Raw genomic sequence first — 19861 nt, forward strand, 5'->3', positions numbered from 1 at the left:
CCTGCATGAAATTGAGAGCTGTCGGCCGTTCCCCGCGGTCATGCGCTGGAATCGCGGGGTGGGATCGTGTGAGGTCACATAGCCTGCGACCCCACTGCTCTCAGTCATCTTGGTCGGGGGGAGCACACCTGCAGACCGATAAATTGCAGGTGTGCCGACTCTTGTATTCGCACGGACGACGATGAGATAACCCCTGCAGGTCTGGTCAAAGTAAAACGGGCTTGTCGCGGGTGCCGCAAGTGAGATGGTCAGGTTTTGGGACGTCGAGGTTTAAGGCAAGCAACGGCGAAGCACCTGATTTCGGCCACTCTCTATACTGAGTCGCGCGACTCACCACGAGTAGTACAACTGCCAGTGTGGCCTGCAGAGTGGCAGCAGATTAAATCATTCTCTTGTCACTACACCAGTGTAGAAATTTGTCTGAAACTCCCTTGATCCTGCAGGAGAATACACCCGCCTATCGCATCCCAGTCGACCGAGTCAATCAAGCCCAGCCCTTACTTCAAAGCCTGCCTGAATGGAGCCCTGGGAGTCATGTTCTTCACGCCAGTTTAGATTAAGGACAGATGTATTTGTCGCATTTCTGCAAGCAGTTAGTTGGTTCTCTCTGAGTGAACTCCTACCTCGATGCACTTCTGGTATTTCCACGGTTTACACTTTTTTTTCCTTGTCCATTAATCGTCGGCGACGTTCTCGATACACTCGGTGTCCTCTGCTGCCCATGACGGGACTGCAATAGCCACTAGAGCAAGCAGAAAAGCTAGTAACATCCACGAGCGCTTGGTGATCATGTTGCATGCAGTGTGTCCAGTGTCCTCGGGTAGAATATTCCCGAGAAATCTCCCCGCTTCAAATAATTGATATACTGCAGAGAAAGATAATCTGCCAAGCTTGTCGGGTGGTGACATGGTAAAATGTGACTGTATTACAACGCCAAGTAATTGGTTGTGACTCTAGGTCACCTTAAGGTCTGACAAAAAAGAGAAGTATACCACACAATTGGCACAGAGTCAATCGGTATTCGGTCAGATTTTACAGAATTCCGATAATTCATACAAGGGGACAATCAAGATCAGAAACATGCAAGCTCTGTTCTTTTTTTTTTTTTTTTTTTTTTTTTGAGACTATAACGGTAGAGGCGTTTCAGCGAATAACCTTAACACAAGACACGCTGCCATATTTGATCAAACATAATAGATGGGGAAAGTCCATACATATCAAGAGAGGTCGTTAGGATCACCTGTGAGAAGTCTACACTACATCCGTATATGATCTACAACATTCGCCGAAAATTATGTCAACTTGTGGAGGAACAACTGAACTGCTCAATGGTTCTGTCATAGAACAGTGATCAGCACTATACAAATCCCCATGCACCTATTCCTATGCTACCCAACGCCATGTGATGCTTTCCGTTCGGAGCGCCGTCGGAATGCATTCAGAACGTAGAACTCTTCATCTTCTTCCCCAGTCGCATCCCAGACTCTACCTCCACCACTCTCGGAAGCTCCCGTACAGTCATCAAGTCACCGGAAAGGTACAGCCGAACAGTCACCGTGGTGCCAGTCTTTTTCAGCAACTCCTCCCGTTGCTTGCGGCGCTCTTCCATGATGATCGCCCACTTGGCCCGAACAGCACGCAGTCGCTTTCGCCGTACAGGCGAATTGCGTTTCCACATCGGCACTTGATGCGCCTTTTCCAGGTTACGATCCCCTGGCCATCCCCATTGACGCTCCTCAGGCAACCAACCCTCATCGGGATCAGAGACATCAATGTCCTTCCCCATGTTGATCCGGTCGATAGCAGCCATATCCCACTGCCAGGTGCGCAAATCTTGCAGGTCACTTGCGTTGCGACAGAGGCTTAGAACCCCACGCCGAGCCAGATAGTGCTGTCGAATGTGATAGTCGACCTGGTAGTGGGCGAATAGGACGGCCACTTCGGGATCGATATCTTTGTTCTCGTTTAGGGATCGGTTGAGGTTTTCTTCGACCATGGCGTAGTACCGCTCCCGTTGGGAGAACGAAATCTTTCGCCACCACGAAGGATCTTCATATTTGGTTTTCGAGGAGTCGGCATGGAGGGGTGATATGTTGTCATCCCTTGTGCGGGTGTTGGCAAAGAAGGGTGGGTAGTGAGCGTCAATGTAGGCTCCATTATCGACGTCCAGCTTCATAATCGCCTCTGTGACCGTGATCTGGCATTTGGTGCAGATGAGAGCCTCTTCCAAGACCTCTAGCTATATCCGAGTATCATTAGCAAACTACCAAAATTCATGTGGAAACCGCGTACCATATCACTTTCAGAGGCTTCTTCCCAAGCCTTTTCCTGGGCCTTAATTACCATGTAATCCTCCACCACGCTCTCATGCATGGTGCGAGAAGGTATTCCCCTGGTAAGGTATCAGTCGTACTTCTGACTGGCGGGTGTATACAATAGAAGTATAACGATGTCGAAATCGAATGCCGAACGGATAGTCAAGTGACGCCAAAGTTGAGAAGATTCGAAACCACGACGATGAGCATTTTCAGATTCGACGTAGATACACCGAGCAGACCAGCGGACGCAGCAGGTGCTGTTATTTTGGTCGCGACAAAAGACTGCGGACTGCTTCTAGATTCACGTTGGACTCTGCCCCGCAGGAACAAAGGGCGCTTTGTCAACGTCGTCGAGGGAACAAAGACCGATCGGGCGCCGCGCGAACAATGAGATCAATGACTTTTTTTTAAGGACTTAGGGGTGTGTCTGCGTCGACTCATGTTTATAGACCTCCTCACCGGTCGCGATGCCCCGGCCCCGTCAAATGACATTATCTGGGCGTGGCTGGTCACCCGCCCTCCGAAAGCCGGCGAAGCGATGAATCTGCGGGGGCGTGACAAGGTCACTGGTTTTAATTCGACCGCGCGCTCCCCTCGGCTCTTCAAAAACCAGGAACTGGTGAATCGCGGCCGCTTGGCCGCGTTTGAGCGGACCCTGTGCGCCGTTGATGAGGGGTCGTCCGCATTCCGAATGACATCCCCACACACGTCCCTCGGAGGCGCTTGATCAATGCAAGGAGGTAGAGGGGCGCTCAGGCGACAACGTCATAGACCAACTTGAGATTGATCGGGACTGAGCTGATTCCGAGTGGAAATGGGCTCTTAATGAACTGAAAGTGAGCTGGAAGTGAACTGGAATTGAATACCAGATATGACCATATTGGTCAACATGGCTGCACAGCATAGAGTGGAGTCTTCCGCACGTCATTTCTTGGAATTTACTAGTAGTTCCTTTGAAATGTCAACACCTTCGGCTACTAGCAACATACATAATACTAGTGAGGATATAGGGAAAAGCAGTCTACTAGTGATTGGTTGGAGACATCAGTACCCTCAAGTTATACTGAGGGCTCTAGTAGGAAATCACGTGCTCCACACCAGGACCGGTTGTATGCCTACTATCAAAGCACTAAACAGGGTAAACATTCGGGTTCAGTAGATACATTTTTATTGCTTTAAAATAAGTCAAGGTTGTGTTGTCTGAAAGCTGCTTATATTTGCAAGGAACTTGGAACAATGTGAATATAATCTCCTCTGCAATCTTGTGGAAGGAGCTTCACAGGTACTGCCTCCAGCGCCATCAACCATTCACTGCCATCCAGGCAACACCTGTGGCAGACTAACATAAATAACACAAGCACCTTAACCACAATCCTTCCCTAGTAGGATTTATGTCAAAATGGAAAACAACGCCCCCCTCCTCTTCCCACTCCTGAGCCTGATGCTGGCCGTCATCTTCATCCTCATTCTCAATCGCAACCCGTTAGTAACCTTCTGGTCCACTTGCTGCTGCTGCGAATGCCTCACCCAATTATGGACTAGAATCGCCTCCCCCACGTACGAACTTGTTGACGATTCCGACGACCCCTCGACCGCCGAGTCGGGTTACGTCGCGGATCTGTCCGATAACTCTGACTCGGATGACTCTGATGAGACCGAGTTCGCTTCTCTCCTTCGTCGAGCCCGAAGAGAATGGTGGGTTCATCCAGTCGAGTGTATATTGGGCTGTTCGATGAATTAATGCTCACCATCAGCTTTACTAGCCGAAATGACATGACGGTGTGACTGGAACCTTGCTGCCATACCAGCGCATGTACTCTTCAAATTCCACACACATGTAGATGCGTTTTGAGGCGGATATGATGTGGAATGTATGATGAGAGATGAAAGTGCAGTGAAAGCATGAGGGCGTAAGAGAGATTTTGTACGATATGGTGGTGTACAATACTTCAAGCCACGTGCCAGTAAGGCACATTCAATCTGAAGAAATACTATGCATCGCATTCGTTCGCTGAGCTGTTTTGTCTATCATAAGCATTTATCATATCGTAACCCAAATCCCAAAATGTTGGCACTATTCATGAATTTACGGGGCGCAGTAGCCACCGTCAACGATAATGTCCGCACCGGTGGTGTAGCTGGAGGCATCCGAGGCAAGGTAGAGGTAAGCACCCTTCAGCTCGTGGGCCTCACCCTCACGACCCATTGGGATCTTGTCGCGCCAGACCTTCTTGGTGTCGTCGGGAACGAAGCTCGAGATCTCGGTGGCGATGTATCCTGGGGAGACGGTGTTGGCACGAGCGAAGCGAACCCATTCCAGGGAAAGCGACTTGCCTGTGCGATACATTAGCTCGGTCCTAGAATGTATTGACTCAAAAGAACCTACAGAGGTGAATCACAGCCGACTTGGCGGCGTTGTAGGCGGACTGCATCTGGGGGAAGTTGACAATGTGACCGCTCATCGAAGCGGTGGCAACGAAGCTGCCATAGGTAAAGTTGGTGAGTTTTTTCCCGTTGACGTCGGTGCCCTCCTCCTTCTGGCGACGCCAGTGTGTAGCAGCGGCCTTGGCGCAGTAGAAGGTTCCGTCGAGATCAATGCCAATGACATCGCGGTAGTGATCCAGGGAGCCGTCGACCATGGGGCCCTGAGTCCACGGGACGCCAGCGTTAGCAATGAAGACATCCAGACGGCCATTGAACTCCTTCACGACGGTGTGAGTGGCCTCTTCCACGGCCTTTGCATCGGTAACCTGGACCTTGTAGGCCTTGGCTGTGACGAGCGAACGAGTCAGTTACTGTATGGAAAAAACAATGAAGGGAAACGTACCCTGCACGCCGTACTTCTGCGCAATCTCGGCGGCGCGCTCTTCGCACTTGGGGTTGCTGTTGTACCACAGCGCAATGTTGGCTCCTGCCTCAGCCAGTCCCTGAGCAACAGCAAGGCCAATGCCTGCGCCGGCACCGGTCACAATGGCAGTCTTTCCTTTCAGAGAAAACATGCTCATCAGGCTCGGGTGCTCGGGAGCAACGGTGTTGTCGTGGACAAAGCGTCCATCCTCGGTGATAGGGCTCGCAGCCATCGTGTTGGTAGGTAGTGACGAACAGCAGGTAAACAAAGCTGTGTGTCAGTTGAGAAGAAAAAGAAGTTCGCGGGGCTTCTTCAGGGGGCACCGGTTAGATAAAGACCTGGAGGGGCAATTGGCAAAGAGCGTACCCCCACTCGAGACCCCCAGAGTGTACGGTGCGCTGGCGGGGGAGCTCTGGCGGCCCACTATTGCAACGACGGTCACTGGTTCCTGTGGACAATGACGATATCCATCTCAATAAATTAATGAAGAACCGAGTGGGTCGCGCTAAGCCGCGGAGGTGGGATGTTGCGATATCACATCGCGGACGTGTGAGTCCATCGGAGCACTTGAAAGCGAGCAAGCTGCAATCAATCGGTCGGGGACATGAGATTCTGCCGCACGTCTGTCTGAAGGTGCAATCAGGGTCCACGGTACGCTAGTGTCGTCAACCGGACGAAGCTGAAGCTGTCACCTGGCCCGGTTCGGTAACAATTCGGACATCTCTCACCCCAGCGGGTCTCGTGTCCTTTGATGGGGTAATTTGCTCCATGGGGACGGACCGTGGCCGAGTCCTGAACCGGGCCCCAGGAACTCGGGATACCACCGACGCTGGCCAAACCCGTATCGATTATTCGTCGGCACTGGTGCTCGTGGGCAGTCTGATTTTATCCTGATTGTGCGCGATGGGCGAGCATGGTGGTGGGATGGCTGCAAGGGATTAGTGGTTTAGGACAACCCCGAATATTTCAACTCTCGCCTGACCAACCGGTTCCGAGTTTCTTAGCACGAAATGGAGCTGTGGCTGCTGGCGTGGCGGGGTATTGTAAACCTGCAGATGCCGCAGGAAGGGATGGGTGAAAGGCCCGGCGGAAACTTTGGACGTTGAGCTGCGGGCTTGGTCGGACTTCCCCCGTCCCGCCGGCAGCCACAACATGGATCAGAAGAATATGAGCTCGCTATCCAGGTATCAAACCTCGATTCAAAGCCCTGAACCCAGTTACACTCGGCCTAACAGCACAGAGCCACTCGCCCAACTGTATTAGACCCTTAGAATGCGCACCTCCAGACTCTTTTCCGCATACAGCCCACTGGTAGTGCGATAGGGCAAAGCACCCAACCTCCCTGAGGATGCATTCCAATCCGCCGCAATCACCTCCCATCACGCGCTCCACTGATAATACACCACTGACGTTGGCTCTAAGCTCCGGGTGCCATGGGCCACCACGAAAGGGGCGGAGGGTGGTGTGGCCGCCAACATTCCACACGGTGCCGGGGGTGATGTGACATTCTTGGGCTACCAATGCTCAAATAACAACATAGCATCCCCAGTGGGCGGGAATGCCGGCTACGGGCCTCTGCTGTCTCTCGGTTCGTTTGGACACTTCTGTTTTGCTCCTGGATGGTGTGCAAGCCTGCTGCTTTATCCCGATTCACAAGCCAAGCCGATCTATATCACGACGGAGAACTTATATCGGACAAGAACAAGGCAAGACATCGTCGATATCTGCAGCGGATGAACGAAAGCACAACGATCGACTCGCGGATCTCGCGCGCCCTGTTTCGAAAACATTTGATAGGTGACTCGCCCGCTAGGTGGCTATGGTGAGCTTGAGCGGCGTGGTTGCCATCGCCGCCTCTGGCGCGGCCATCTTCATCGTTTTCTCGGTCGTCGCTATCGTCGTCTGGGTTCGAGTTCGAAAAGAGCGCCATGCGTTGAAGGTACTGGGGCTCAAACAAGGGGAGTTCTCCCGTGGCCTGCATACCTTCACGGGAAACACCTTGACCGAACTATCAAATGAGGAAGGGACTGCTCTCAGGGCGCATGGCCAGTTACCCTATGGGAAACCGACAGAATGGGGTCAGTTAGCCTCTCGAGAAAGTCTGCTGCGGCTGAAGAACAGCTCGGACTCGTCGTTCCCTCTCGCCGAAAAAGCCCGATCACTGCGAAACTCACTCCGTCGGTCTCAATCCAAACGACTGTCAAGGTCCTCGCACAAGCGCATGAGCTCCATGGCCACTGTGAGCGAGATCCAACAGCCCAGCCCTCCTCGGCCCTTAATTTCAAAGGAGGACATCCCTCTTTCCGCGATCGAGGGAGTTCTCGAACTTTCAGCCGAGCGGACACCCCGTCAAACTCCCGAAATGAATCAAGATGAGGAGGGTACTGGTTTTATCCTAGGGATGCGACCAGTCTCTCCAGGATGGCCCTTGCCCAGCCAAAAGGATCGATCCGGCCCGTTCCCAGTTCTAGAAAACAGAAACTCGCAAGACATGTTCGACCCACCTCCACGCGTTTTCGAGGAATCTCCACAGCGACTTCGAGGGGGTAGTATCACAAGCCAAAGAGCAGGTACTATTCCCGAAGAGATTCCTCCTCCTCCGCCAGCAGCTGCATGGCCTCCCGACAGACTCAGCTACGCAAGAAACGATTCTTCTATGAGACTCTCGTCCATGAGCCTCGATACTTGCAACAGCTCTATTCTCGATGATGGCAGGTTCGGTCCCAGGTCTGCTGATACCGAGCTTACTTCGCCTATCTTCCCGTCTGGTGGTACATTTGTTCCGTATAGCGCCAACGACGTCGGTGTAAAGAACGGACGCCGCAGCTTCATTGCCGCCAACACTTCTCAGGGCACGTCACCCCTGCACAATTTCCCCGTTCGTTCTTCATCGACCGCCGAAGCTCGTCGGAGATCGTCAATGGAACCTATGGAGCCTCGTCGCAGTATGACCACGGCTTCTCGGAACCCCAGTAATGGAAGCGATCGATTTGGTGGTTTCCCACGTCGTACTGATTCAGTCTCCTCTAATGCACCCCAGAGGCATTCATCACTTCGTAGTGGAACTCCGATCTCCATGGCCAGCTTCCAGAACCCGACCACACCCAACAGGCGATCACCTGCCTCTCAGATGGCCTATGTGCCTCACTTCAGCCAATTCAACCACCCAAATATCTATGATGAGCAGCGTGAGAACGATCCTTTCTACGGTGGCTCGCCTCAATCCAACGGAACCTTGTTCTCAATGGGGTCACCCAGTCAAGGTGGTGGTTCAATGCCTCCGAGCCCCATGCAACGGTCCAGTCTGTCTCTGCGAAGCTCATTGCCATCTGCACTGAAGGGTAGTAACTCTCAGCGTAAGGGTCACCGACGCCAGAACTGTGTCCGTATCTCCATCCATCCACCCATGACCTTTGGGGGATCTACGTTCTCTCCGACGGTTGAAGAGGAACCCGATGACCTCGATGCAATGGAGGAAGTGGATTTGCGGGAAAGCGCCATCAATGGTCCAGCGAAGCCACCCCCCGTTCTTTCAACCAATACATCGCCAACGCCTTTGTCAAAGCGCGGTAGTCGACGTACCAAGCCTGCTGCCAGCACTCTCGGCCCTCTTGCTGAAGAGCCACAGTCAGTTCAGTGCGATTTGAACAGCACACCATCCAAGAAGAGGAAGCAAAGTCCCGGTTCAGGCGAAGCGAATAGCATCTCCGGCAAGAACCACAACCTACCCGAGCTCTTCACTGCACTGCCACCATCCACTGGACTGAGCCTGTCTCATACTCCCTCCCCGGATCGAACACCTGGTGGATTCTGGTCAATACCGGAGGTTCCCTCCCAGACATACGACAACGCTTCGAGTACCGGTAGCCCACGTCGAACAGCCGTCAAGGGTCCACGCACTCAGCCTGGCAAACCTGCCCGTAGCAGCTCGACACACCACCGGCCCAAGCCTCTAGACCCTCTCATGGAAGTCAGCTCACCCACCGGTCTGTCTCTTATCACTGGTACCCAGGGCAGCGACTGGCGCAAGTCCACCGATTCCTTGCAGCGCAACAACACCGACGCAGGTGATCGCTCACTTCGACGCTCTCGCGAGCTGAACGGCTCCCTGGCAAGCGGACTCGGCACGAATATCGACCCATCCTCGCCTCTATACGGTACACGAGGAAGAAGCAACACCGTCCGTGATCGAGTCACGATCTGGGAGGACGCCAACCGCAGTGCCTCGCCGCCGAAACCGCCTGCCGCGCATTTCCCTGGTCTCTATACTTTCCCCGAAAGCACCTCGCCAACAAACAAGCAAAGCATCCCTCGCTCGCTGTCGCGCAATGAGAACTCCCCTCCGCGCCCGGGAGGTCAGCGCATGCCGCCGACGCCCAACTCTGCTCGCAAGGGTATGACGACGCCGACGGGTAAAGCGCTTGGTCTTGGAATTGGCTGCACGGGTACCCCGGCCAGTCTGTACGATGGTGATGGATTCTTGCGAGAGTAGTAGCGTCAGGCACATCGTTCTGCTCCTCTTTTAACATGGTTGTATTTTATGGTGGCGATCTCCTGTTCAAAAGTCTTATACCTCTTTCCATTCTCTTGGTGCATTTGCCCTCTTTCTCCCATCTGATGTGAAACGCTTGTTTTGATATCCACGGTTTATAGGTACCTTAAGGTAGTCGTAATTATTAAATGAACATCCCTGATAATCATCAATTCTTGTCATTTCTCGTAAACGTGAAGTAGTGTACACTGGCGTCGCCTGCACCCTTGGAACTATCTGCAGAAGATTCCACCTCAAATATCAGGCATAAAATCATCTACAGATCAGTCAGTTCGGCGCCACTTCACTTCATCATCCTCACCATTTGACGCGCCATTGACATGCTCATCGGTATCTTCCTCCTCGGCATCCTCTCGAGCGTGCACGGTGCCAGCCCCGGGACCAAGAGGAAGAGGGAAAGCAGGGGAAGGACCGCCGAACCCAACAAAGTTGCCGTTGCTATCCATGAGCTGGTGCATGTTGTCCGCGGTGATCATTCCGTCAAAGTTGATGGGAGCCCCGTTGCCGATGTCGTCATCGTCATCGTCGTCATTGCCTTCGGGGTCGGGGCACAGGTTCGAGCAGGCAGTGACGGCATTAAACAGGAGTTGGTTCTCAGGTTCTGGTTTCTCCTCGTCCATTTCCGTGTCAGAAGGCACGATCGTCATGGTCACGGTTTCCTGGTCGGCGTCTTCTTCGTCCATCTCGTCGCCTGCGACCTGCATGTACAGGCCTTGGACCTGTTCATCAGGACGACCAGGAAAACTCATGCGTCGGGTGGCATGGACAATGATCGCGGGGTAGGGAATCGTAACACCTGTGGAGGCAGAGCGGGAGAACAGGTAAACTTGGCTAGAATACGTTAATTGGCCCGATCTAGCTATTCCCGGCGAAGCAGAGTGCGTTCCATTGCGCTGGATGCACGCGCTAGCAGTTGCTTCAGGTATGGAGCTCGACTTACTCAGTAGCGACCCAGACTTCGAAACCATGCAAAACAACCAGGTTGTTGTCACCATCATCCAAGTCATCGGCAGAACCGCCGTTAGTAGCAATATCGTCGTTGGTAGGAGACTGGTGGTCGAGAACGCGCTGAAGGGGAGTGTCTTCCAGCTGGGTCTTATCAATGACGATATTGCAGTCGGTGTTGTGATAGTGCAGTACGGGAGGGCCGTCGTAGAACGAGGCCGGGGTGCGCGACTGGTGCTCCGCGAGCGGGACAAAGGCCTGCGTCTCGGGCGCGAGGCCGAGATGCTGCATAGAGGTTGCCATAAGTTTGTTGAAGATAATTCGAAACTGGAGATGCTGTAGAGAGGTCCTGTAGAGAGGGGTTGTGGAGGTGTTGTGGAGAGGGGGTTGCGAAAGGGAAAGAATTCAGCGCGGATGCGGGACCTTGATGTGAAATTGTTGGAGCTATCGCCGGTGAGGTGCTTTCCCTGGTTCACACGCCGCCGGAGCTATCCCGATCGGGATGGCCCAAACATGTGATAGCACTCTTCACATTATGGAGTAGCGCGTAGTACCTTAGATATAGGCAGAGCAGAGCAGAGCATTTAATTGATTTACTACTCTCTTGCTTTTCTAGTGGACTTGCTTCAACACATCATATGATTACAAACGATCTCTCGATATATATGTATGTTCTAACCCGTGTAAGTGCCCACAACAACCCCGCGCTTCTCAACTCTCTTATTTGATGCTCGGTGCCTAGTGTACCTAACCATGACTATACTATAGTTAGTGGTCGGAATTCGGCATGCATTCAAATCTTTATCTTACTCTACTGCGCTAACCAGCACCTGTGAGTCATCATAGTGACTACTACATTGGACATGATTCGACCACAGTCCAGTCAAGGGATACCATTAGAATGCAAGCCCACCCGGAACTCTACAGGAGCAAGGGAGATGTGTACTGTATTCGCGTGAATAGCGTAATTTTGCATTTCTCTTTGAAGCTTTGATCGTTCCTATCGAACACAAAAACATACAGAGAGCATGCAAAGTCGAGCGAACAACAAGCGCCTCCATGTCTTGCTCTTGCATGCTTCAACGCCCTCTTAGCTGTTCATCCTCCCAGCAGTGGTCCTCATCAACGACCGACGGAGTTGCGGTCGACGCGTCCAGGGTATTCTTAGGGAGGCAGTGAACAGAAGCGAGGGAACACTGAAGGTAGCTGTCGCACGGTGCCCCTGTTAGCAAGAAGTCGGTCGATGCACAATGTAGTGTACAGATGCCTGAATGTTTGGTAGCAATCTGGCGAGAGCTGAGGCATGTTCTTGAGCGATCAAGGGTTGAACCCCATCGTGGGGATCATCCGTTCAGATGGCTTTCGAAAATGGTGGAGTTCCTATGTGTCGAGATTCCGGGTTCATTTCACATCCAGACCACCAAACGCCCGGTCAAGTTCCTCCCCCTCATTGCGCGGCACCATGGATGGCATCGAGGTTCCCTGATCGGCCGATGAGCTATCCAGCAGACTCTCTCCCTTCGCCTCGGGTGACATAGCCGACCGGCTGGGCTGGAGGAGCTTCTCGTCGCGATCAAGCCATCCGGGCGCGACGCGCCGCTTCTCTGCCAGCTCGCGTTGTTGAATCGATTCCTCCCAGAGTTTGATCGCGTCCTCAGATTCCTGACGGTTCTTCTTCAAGTGGTGTTCGAGAGATTGGCAGGCTGCAAGGATCTCCCCCGGATGGGCCGCGTGCTCGCCACTAGAGGAGACTACATAGCGAGCCTTGGCGTCGGGGTTGATGGGGTCGACAGTGGCCGATGGTGGGAGGGTTGAGGGAACGGACTTGTAGGTGTAAGGCAGGGTGATAGAGGTGGGGAGGTTGATGAAGGGCGACACGGTCAGTGGCACCTGGGCCAAGAGGGGGTGGGGGCCTCGAAAATCGTCAGACATATTAATGCAAGATGTGATAAGGGATTGATTCGGGGTACTTACGGTTCGAGTCATACATGGTTGCGGTACAGTGCTGGATGGGCGCGGCGAGGTGGATGTGGAAGTGCCAGAGCAGCTTGCTTGCATTGCGAGCGCCGTGCGGAGAGATGTCAGCGCCAAGCTTCGGCTTCCACTGCTCCAACTTGAAGTTGTTTGACCACATTATTCAACCGATGTTCAATCTCAACATTCGTCCCACACAGGGTGTATATTTGACTCCAACTGATACTAATGATCTACGAATTGACAATCAAGGACAAGAGACCCACGAATCCGGTTGTCCCACCCAATATCAGAGTCATGCCTCCCCATCCAAAGCCTAACCGCGCATAACCCGCGATCAGAGGCCCGACAAACTGCCCGATGGCGATAGCCATGCTGCAAAACGCATAGCCGGTACCCATCCCACTTCTTTTGCTGGAGTCCACCCCATGCGTCACCTCAATCTCCCGCACAGCATCTGACACCTCGGCCATGACCTGTGCCTGGGAGGTTGTCATGAAAAGGCCCACTCCAATCACCAACGCAATGAATCCAATCTGATGGCTAGTTGTCGGTCCGTCGATGATCCGAAGCGCGACCAGTGGGAAAAAGGCCAGGATCAACTCGACAGCGATTGTTCGACGACGCTTCCAGTCTCGACCGTACCTGCTTAGCGGGATGCTGAGAAAACTCGGGAGAGATATTCCCAGGAAGACCAAGCCTGCCTTTGTGGAAGACCATTTGTACGTCTCCTTCGTGAAAAGTGGGAGAGTCTAAAATGATGTTAGACGCCGAAGAAGCCCGCTGAAAGAAACACATACCGTCTCGAATGCGGCGAGGATGGACGAGATGGTGATTTGCGTTAAGATCGCAGTGATGAAGCGCACGTCCACGAAGTTGCGAAGACTCAAAGAAGCCTCGGCGGAATCCTTCGGGCGCAGCAATGGTGCCTCTTCTCCGATCAAGGGTGGTGACTTTTCTGCTTGATCTGAACAAAGATGAGCATTTGGTCTCCCAAGGACGATACCGGTGGAAGTAATTTACCCTTTTCAACCATCATTGTGCGCAGGACGATATCGCATATTAGCATAAAAGCCGGAAATGCGAATGCTCCGTGAACGCCGAAGTGATCAAAGCTGTACCTCTTGTGAGCAAAATTCCAGCAAGTCACCAGTTTATGAGACATACAGAAGACCCCCAAGACAGGCCCCGAAATCATTCCCCAGGTATATGAAGTGGATACGAACGCCATATAATCTCCTCGCTTCTCAGGCAACGCCGTGTCTGCGACGATCGCGAAACTCAAGACTCCTACCACGGCCCCCGAAAACCCTTGACAGATCCGAGCGATGACCAGTAGAGCTGGAGAATGTCCGAAGAGAAAGACCGAGGTGGATAGTGCGATGGCGACGTATCCGAGAATCAAGGGTGATTTGCGGGATTGGATGCGATCGCTTATGAGGCCGACAAGTGCTGTGCATGTTGATGAGCTGATGACCGTGCCGAAGAATTCTCTTGATACTTACGGGATGCGACAAGGAGTGCAGCACCGTATGCTGCCAACAATATTGATGTCCATTTTTGAACTGTGAGGTTCATGAGTATCCCCGCGAATTAACCCCTCGGGTAGTCGGATGCTTCGGCGTACCTTCGTCGCTTGAAGTTATTCTGTTTTGCATCAGGAGGAAGGGCAGGATAGGAATGACCTAGTAGACACTCTATCAGCATCAAAGGACCAGGCAGACTTCCACCAAGGGAACTTACCATGCCGTAAACAAAGTTGTCTGTGAAGGTCGACAGGCACATCGCCACAAGGACGAATGCGCCCGACGCTCGCAACTCGCGAATGCGTCCCATGTTGAAACAGATGAAAGCAGCGGATTGGGATGTGAAAGAAGACCGCAGCAGAATAACAGCGACTTGCGGGTGTGAAAGACTCCAAAATCAAGAGGAAGTGGCGATGAGCAAGGAGACCAGAGACAACAAGATGGATGATCGACCAGGTGACGTTGAAGACGCAGGGGGGTACAGAATCTAATGGTTTTTGACTGATTTTCAGCTCATGCATACGAGTCAGCCGCACCGGACGAAAGGATTGGATGGAGAGATAAAACTTTGCATGAACAGCGGTCTTGATGTGCCGAGGAAGAGTCTAACTACATATAGCAGGACTATCTTCTATTCTGCCGTGTTGAAAACATAGAATGTCTCGTGGGCGCCCCGAATACTCTCAATGAAAGTCACTCCGGTTTTGGACGAAAGGCTCACCAACTCGTCTTCCTCCCACTGTCTCATTTTCATGGATATGTCATTTTTCTCCACGACGCTTTGATCCTCGCTGTTCACGGCCTCCAGATCAAACTTTACGTATTTGATGTTACCTTCCAAGTCGCCTCTGTGGTTCGATTCGCGGTACACAATATGGGGAAACAATTTGCTTTTGATCTCAGTGACACCCTTCGGCTGATGGAAGGCAATGTCCTTTTTCTTGTGGAGGAGAGAGCCATCATAGATGGACACATAGGCTCGTCCGGTTCCAGGACGCAACACCTTGGAGACCTGGTTAAGGAAGGTCTGTGGCTGACCATCCTCAGACAGATGGCTGATTGATCCGATGGAGAAAATGAGAAGATCAACCTTTTTGTGGAACCTGTCTTGCATCACGGCCTCCAGGTCAAGAGCAGAGCCATTGATCCAACTGACATGTCCCTTCAGAGGGCCTGAAGTAATTTTTTCGGCCTTGTCAAGCATATGTTGCGCATTATCCACCCCCAAGACTTCCGTGTTGGAAAAATCGGCGTTGTTCTCGACGGCGTTACGCTCTAGACCATGAAGAACACGGCCCGTACCCGTTCCGACATCCATCAGAACAAAGGGGTCGTCGAAGTGGGGCGAACGCAAAGATTTGAGGTCTTGATAGACCTTCCAGTAGAACGAAGCATCGTCGACGGATTCGGAGCTCGGCGCAACAATGTCATAGTAGTCGACCAGATAGGGCGAGCTATACAGGTCATTAGGTCGGTCTTGAGTAGAGACAGTCATGATTGAAAGAATTGGATGGGGTAAGCTGCACCGGTCGAGAAATGCAATCGAAATAAATGGACCTGGCAGCCAGACCTCAGTCCAGGGAGCCTAATACACACATCTGGCGCTGTGACACAGCTTCACGACTCCTCTGGACACTCTTCTCCTCCACCTGGATCTAGATCCAAAGCGATAGCGATCGCTCAGTTACACAAGATAATTGCTTTTTTGTGGCTTGACGTAGTTTGTGTAACACTGCAGGGTAAAGGGGCTGGCTGAGAGCGACGATCAGCAAATGTGGGGGCCTTGCATGAAAGTGTGATGTACCCCACCGATGTAGTTCCAGCTGGCTAAAACTCGACGCATGCACTCCAACTTGACAGCTCGCACGTTCCACTCACTAGATATGTAAACGCGGAGTACTATCTACTCCACTGCGGTACTGCATGACTTCGAGGGCCCGCTGGAGCAGTAAATCGACCAATAGTACGAGCCAGAAGAACCGTAAAGAAGGCTATCATTGGCCATGGCCAAAGCTGCCTAACTTCTCCGTGTGGCGACGTGTACTATGTACTCCACGCATTGGCATCCTACCCTAGAGTACCTGCTGCATACACAGTCGCCAATAGAGTAGCCGAGCCGAGAAGATGCAGACGAGAAAAGGTTTTGGTCAACACTGCCATTATTCACGGGGAAGGTCATCACCGAGATATTGGACTCCACATAGGTGCTTTGCAGCGCCTCCACTGTTATTCACTAGCTGAGATACTCTTTGTACATTCGATTATCCTCCGGTACGATACTGATACAATGTTCAAGATTTGAAAGAGAACCACAAGCCAGCGGCAACCACCGGAACGAGCACAGCCAGCCACGGCTTAATGATACCGGCTAGCATTGCCGCATCGGCCTCTCCCGCTCCCTGGTTGAACTCGTTCGTGTTGTTGACCCGGGGGTATGGCTTATCGGGCACAGGCACACCAAGGAACTCGCAGAGGGGCTCCCACCCATCCCCGAGTCGGAGCTCCAAGAACCGGCCGGAGTTAACACCATTCCGGACCCGCTCATTGTGCTGGAGATAGCGCTCCTTAGTTTTGGGGCTGTGGTAATTGTTGTTGCAAATGACCTTGTATGCCGTTTTGACCATGCGCATTTCGGGTCCCAGTTGCTTGCGATCGAAATGTTGAAGAACTTTCAGCAGGGGCTTCTCCAGCCAGGGAATGATGGTGCTGTGAATCGACTTGAACCACGAGTCGGCGGATCGAGTAGTGAGGATGATTTTCGCCTCCGGATACAGCTCGTGGAAGTCGTCCCAGAACAGACAAGCTGGAATATCCAACAGGGCATCGTAAGGGCCTCGCAGCTTGTCGAAATCCTTCCGGTCATATGGAAGACCCTCTCCGAAGAAGCGGCATTTCATCGCTTCCGTCCATTGGTTGTACATGCGGCTGGGATCATCGATGGGCTCGCACATGTGCCATGGTGTATATCCGAGTTCCTGTAATGCGAGATACAAAGCTGGGAAATCAGTAGCAGTCTGATGAAAATAATCACAGGCGACGACTTACATGCTGTGCCAGTGCGGGAGAGTCCTGCGACCACCAGCCGTAAAGGGGTCTCGGGCTCATATGGTGGCTCCCGATCGATTAAGCGGCCCATGTTTGTAATGATGAGTTTTGATGAGGGGAATTTTGAGGAAGAGAAGGGAGGGGAAATCATAAAAATGTCAAATCCAACTGTTGTCTAAGAAAGAGAAAGAATGAGGGGGTACCTCCAGTCTGTAGGCACCAATAATTCCTGTCGTGCAACCGTGAAACCCACCGCAAGACCCACCGTCGGGTAGGGCGACCAATCGACTGGATATTATTTTGATGACGAACTGCGAGCGGGAGGACCCCGAGCTGAGCGGTGATCGGTATGTGATACAGCGATCGCTAGGTGTATGGAGGATTACAAAACTCAATACAAACATGAAGGTGCCTCGTAGAATAAAGGTACCGCTGAGCGAGCCTGAGGGATGAGGCACTGACCGCACACGGCATTAAAGTCAACATTCCCAAGGTTGGGGACCTTAACCTTGGTTTGCTTAGCCTTGACTTGACTGGCCGTCTTCATTGTTTTCTTCACCCACAGGCATTTGTCGAAATCATTACAGCGACAATGCAAATTCTGGAATGGGCTATAGTGCTCGCCGGCACGGTATGACACCTCTCGTTCAGAGCTCATCTTCCCTTTCACGCAGGCAGGCAACTAATCGCACCGCTATCTAGTGGGTAACTGTCCACCTCGGCATCGTCATATATAACTTGTTCTTCCACCCTCTACGAAATTACCCCGGACCGAAGCTGGACGCCGCTACCGGACTGGTATACGTCTACCATATGGTCAAAGGAGACAGCTGCAAGTACCTCGCCGGCCTTCATGAGAAATATGGCGAAGTGGTTCGAGCTGGACCAAACGAAATCTCCTATGTTACCGTCAGCGCCAACAAAACTATTTTCGGCAAGCAAGCCACGGAGGAAACGTCCTTCGAAAAGAACCCAGCCGTGTACATCCAGGGCGAAGGCACAGCGCAGAACATCCTCTTCGCCAGTACGGGAGAACACCCGCGATTCAAGAAGCTCATGGCCCCAGCATTCTCCGAGCAGGCGATCAAAGAGCAGGAACCAACAATTCAGCAATTTACGACTACAATGATCGACGCATTGAGAAATAACAGATCCGGGAAAGCATTTTACCCCGATGGTTCGGGAATCGTGAACATCGCCGCCTGGTGCAACTTCCTCATTTTTGACATTCTGAGCTGCCTCTCCTTCGGCAAGCCCATCGGCTGCCTCGAACTAGCTGACTATCACGAATGGGCAAATGTTATATTTGGAGCCATGAAGCACTCGCATTTCCTTCAGTGCGCGCATCGCCTCAAGCCTTACCACCCGATCCTCGAAAGATTGATCCCTGGAGACATCAGTGGCCCCTACGAGGCACACATGCAAAACGTCAGGAAGAACCTCAGCGAGAGAGAAACCAGAGATAACCTTGCCCGGGCGGACTTTGCCTCCTTCATTCCTAAGGGTATGTCCGAGGATGAACTGGTCGACAATGTAAACATCCTCGCGACAGCAGGTTCCGAAACAACTGCGACCACCCTCGGTTCGCTATTCTATTACCTGACACATAACTCTGAAAGCTACGGAAAGCTCGTCCACGAAATCCGATCGACTTTTGCGACCGAGGAGGAAATAACCTTCAATGCCGTGGGAAGCTTGAAATACCTGAAAGCCGTCATCCAGGAAACATTTCGTATTCACCCTTCAGTTCCAGTCGGGCTACACCGCATTACCCCGAAAGCTGGCAGCTTTATCGATGGACGATGGGTACCTGGCGGGGTAAGTCCAGCTCAGCTATTACGCTAATGTGGTCACTCACTGATTATGCAAAGACCTGGGTGTCAGTGGCTCTCCTTGCCGCTTACAGATCGCCAAAGTACTGGAAGCGACCAGAGGAGTTCATTCCGGAGCGCTGGTTGGGCGATCCCGAATTCGATTCGGACAATCGCCAAATCTGGGCCCCATTCTCCATTGGCCCCAGAAAATGCATTGGAATCAAGTGAGTCCCCCTGAGCTGAAGTGGCTGGAAAGCATGTGTTGATCAAACGCCCCATCCAGTCTGGCGTACCTGAACATGCGATTGATCGTGGCACGAATCCTGTGGAACTTTGACTTGGAGGCGCAGCCCGATAATGTCGATCCGCATGAGCTAAAGGAGTTCGGGGTCTGGCAGGGTCAGGTTCCACTCAATGTGAAGCTACAAGATGTGCGGGCGTAAGCGAGTGGGGTGCACTAGATAAGCCACAATGGGCGCGAGCTGATTTGGACACGGGCTTCGTCGGCTTTGCAGAGTGATGAAATAATATGGAGTACGGCAATTCGGAGCGAGCAGCGTGGGCGGTGGTGTCGATCGTGCAAGTGGAGCAGGAACCGTGCACCTTGCAAGCGTCCTGCATGAGGACAGTCCCCACAGTTCTAGATCCGCAAACAGGAATCCGAGGGATACGGGAGCTGAACTTCTCGGTGTGGAGCTGCACATGTACTTCGTTTTTCTATACATCAAGAATCGACATGGAAGTATTTGCATGGTGCATATCGGCGAAATAGTCATATTTGTCAGGATAACCGAGGCAACGGGAGCTGGCCACCTGCCATTCAAAACAGTGAAAGTCCG

General features: G+C 52.4%; 10 protein-coding genes across 10 annotated transcripts; 4 read left to right on the plus strand and 6 right to left on the minus strand.

Moving 5' to 3' along the window:
* Window positions 1-1438: 1438 nt before the first annotated feature.
* On the minus strand, window positions 1439-2373 carry N7532_007785 (uncharacterized protein; the record flags this gene model as incomplete). The annotated part of the gene is made up of 2 exons (XM_056620277.1): window positions 1439-2239; window positions 2293-2373. 2 exons carry the CDS (start codon window positions 2371-2373, stop codon window positions 1439-1441), a joined length of 882 nt encoding a protein of 293 aa, XP_056471083.1.
* A 384-nt stretch (window positions 2374-2757) lies between these two features.
* N7532_007786 (uncharacterized protein) lies at window positions 2758-3045 on the plus strand (the record flags this gene model as incomplete). Its single annotated transcript, XM_056620278.1, has 1 exon — window positions 2758-3045. The coding sequence occupies one exon, from the start codon at window positions 2758-2760 to the stop codon at window positions 3043-3045; it is 288 nt and encodes a 95-aa protein (XP_056471084.1).
* Window positions 3046-3717: 672 nt separating this feature from the next.
* N7532_007787 (uncharacterized protein) lies at window positions 3718-4103 on the plus strand (the record flags this gene model as incomplete). The annotated part of the gene is made up of 3 exons (XM_056620279.1): window positions 3718-3800; window positions 3861-4013; window positions 4073-4103. The coding sequence occupies 3 exons, from the start codon at window positions 3718-3720 to the stop codon at window positions 4101-4103; spliced, it is 267 nt and encodes an 88-aa protein (XP_056471085.1).
* Window positions 4104-4404: 301 nt separating this feature from the next.
* On the minus strand, window positions 4405-5398 carry N7532_007788 (putative carbonyl reductase; the record flags this gene model as incomplete). Its single annotated transcript, XM_056620280.1, has 3 exons — window positions 4405-4652; window positions 4705-5088; window positions 5146-5398. The coding sequence occupies 3 exons, from the start codon at window positions 5396-5398 to the stop codon at window positions 4405-4407; spliced, it is 885 nt and encodes a 294-aa protein (XP_056471086.1).
* A 1587-nt stretch (window positions 5399-6985) lies between these two features.
* N7532_007789 (uncharacterized protein) lies at window positions 6986-9658 on the plus strand (the record flags this gene model as incomplete). The annotated part of the gene is made up of 1 exon (XM_056620281.1): window positions 6986-9658. The coding sequence occupies one exon, from the start codon at window positions 6986-6988 to the stop codon at window positions 9656-9658; it is 2673 nt and encodes an 890-aa protein (XP_056471087.1).
* Window positions 9659-9981: 323 nt separating this feature from the next.
* N7532_007790 (Voldacs domain-containing protein) lies at window positions 9982-10966 on the minus strand (the record flags this gene model as incomplete). The annotated part of the gene is made up of 2 exons (XM_056620282.1): window positions 9982-10549; window positions 10659-10966. The coding sequence occupies 2 exons, from the start codon at window positions 10964-10966 to the stop codon at window positions 9982-9984; spliced, it is 876 nt and encodes a 291-aa protein (XP_056471088.1).
* Window positions 10967-12064: 1098 nt separating this feature from the next.
* Window positions 12065-14473, minus strand: N7532_007791 (uncharacterized protein; the record flags this gene model as incomplete). The annotated part of the gene is made up of 8 exons (XM_056620283.1): window positions 12065-12576; window positions 12638-12776; window positions 12904-13389; window positions 13438-13604; window positions 13661-14089; window positions 14143-14202; window positions 14265-14322; window positions 14381-14473. 8 exons carry the CDS (start codon window positions 14471-14473, stop codon window positions 12065-12067), a joined length of 1944 nt encoding a protein of 647 aa, XP_056471089.1.
* A 321-nt stretch (window positions 14474-14794) lies between these two features.
* On the minus strand, window positions 14795-15658 carry N7532_007792 (class I SAM-dependent methyltransferase; the record flags this gene model as incomplete). The annotated part of the gene is made up of 1 exon (XM_056620284.1): window positions 14795-15658. The coding sequence occupies one exon, from the start codon at window positions 15656-15658 to the stop codon at window positions 14795-14797; it is 864 nt and encodes a 287-aa protein (XP_056471090.1).
* A 796-nt stretch (window positions 15659-16454) lies between these two features.
* On the minus strand, window positions 16455-17299 carry N7532_007793 (sulfotransferase family protein; the record flags this gene model as incomplete). Its single annotated transcript, XM_056620285.1, has 2 exons — window positions 16455-17158; window positions 17209-17299. The coding sequence occupies 2 exons, from the start codon at window positions 17297-17299 to the stop codon at window positions 16455-16457; spliced, it is 795 nt and encodes a 264-aa protein (XP_056471091.1).
* Window positions 17300-17800: 501 nt separating this feature from the next.
* Window positions 17801-19465, plus strand: N7532_007794 (cytochrome P450; the record flags this gene model as incomplete). The annotated part of the gene is made up of 4 exons (XM_056620286.1): window positions 17801-17839; window positions 17911-19026; window positions 19080-19246; window positions 19306-19465. 4 exons carry the CDS (start codon window positions 17801-17803, stop codon window positions 19463-19465), a joined length of 1482 nt encoding a protein of 493 aa, XP_056471092.1.
* Between the last annotated feature and the right edge of the window lie 396 nt (window positions 19466-19861).

The sequence above is a fragment of the Penicillium argentinense genome (assembly GCF_028826775.1).
Source record: "Penicillium argentinense strain IBT 30761 chromosome Unknown utg000009l_segment0_segment0, whole genome shotgun sequence".
NCBI lineage: Eukaryota > Fungi > Ascomycota > Eurotiomycetes > Eurotiales > Aspergillaceae > Penicillium > Penicillium argentinense.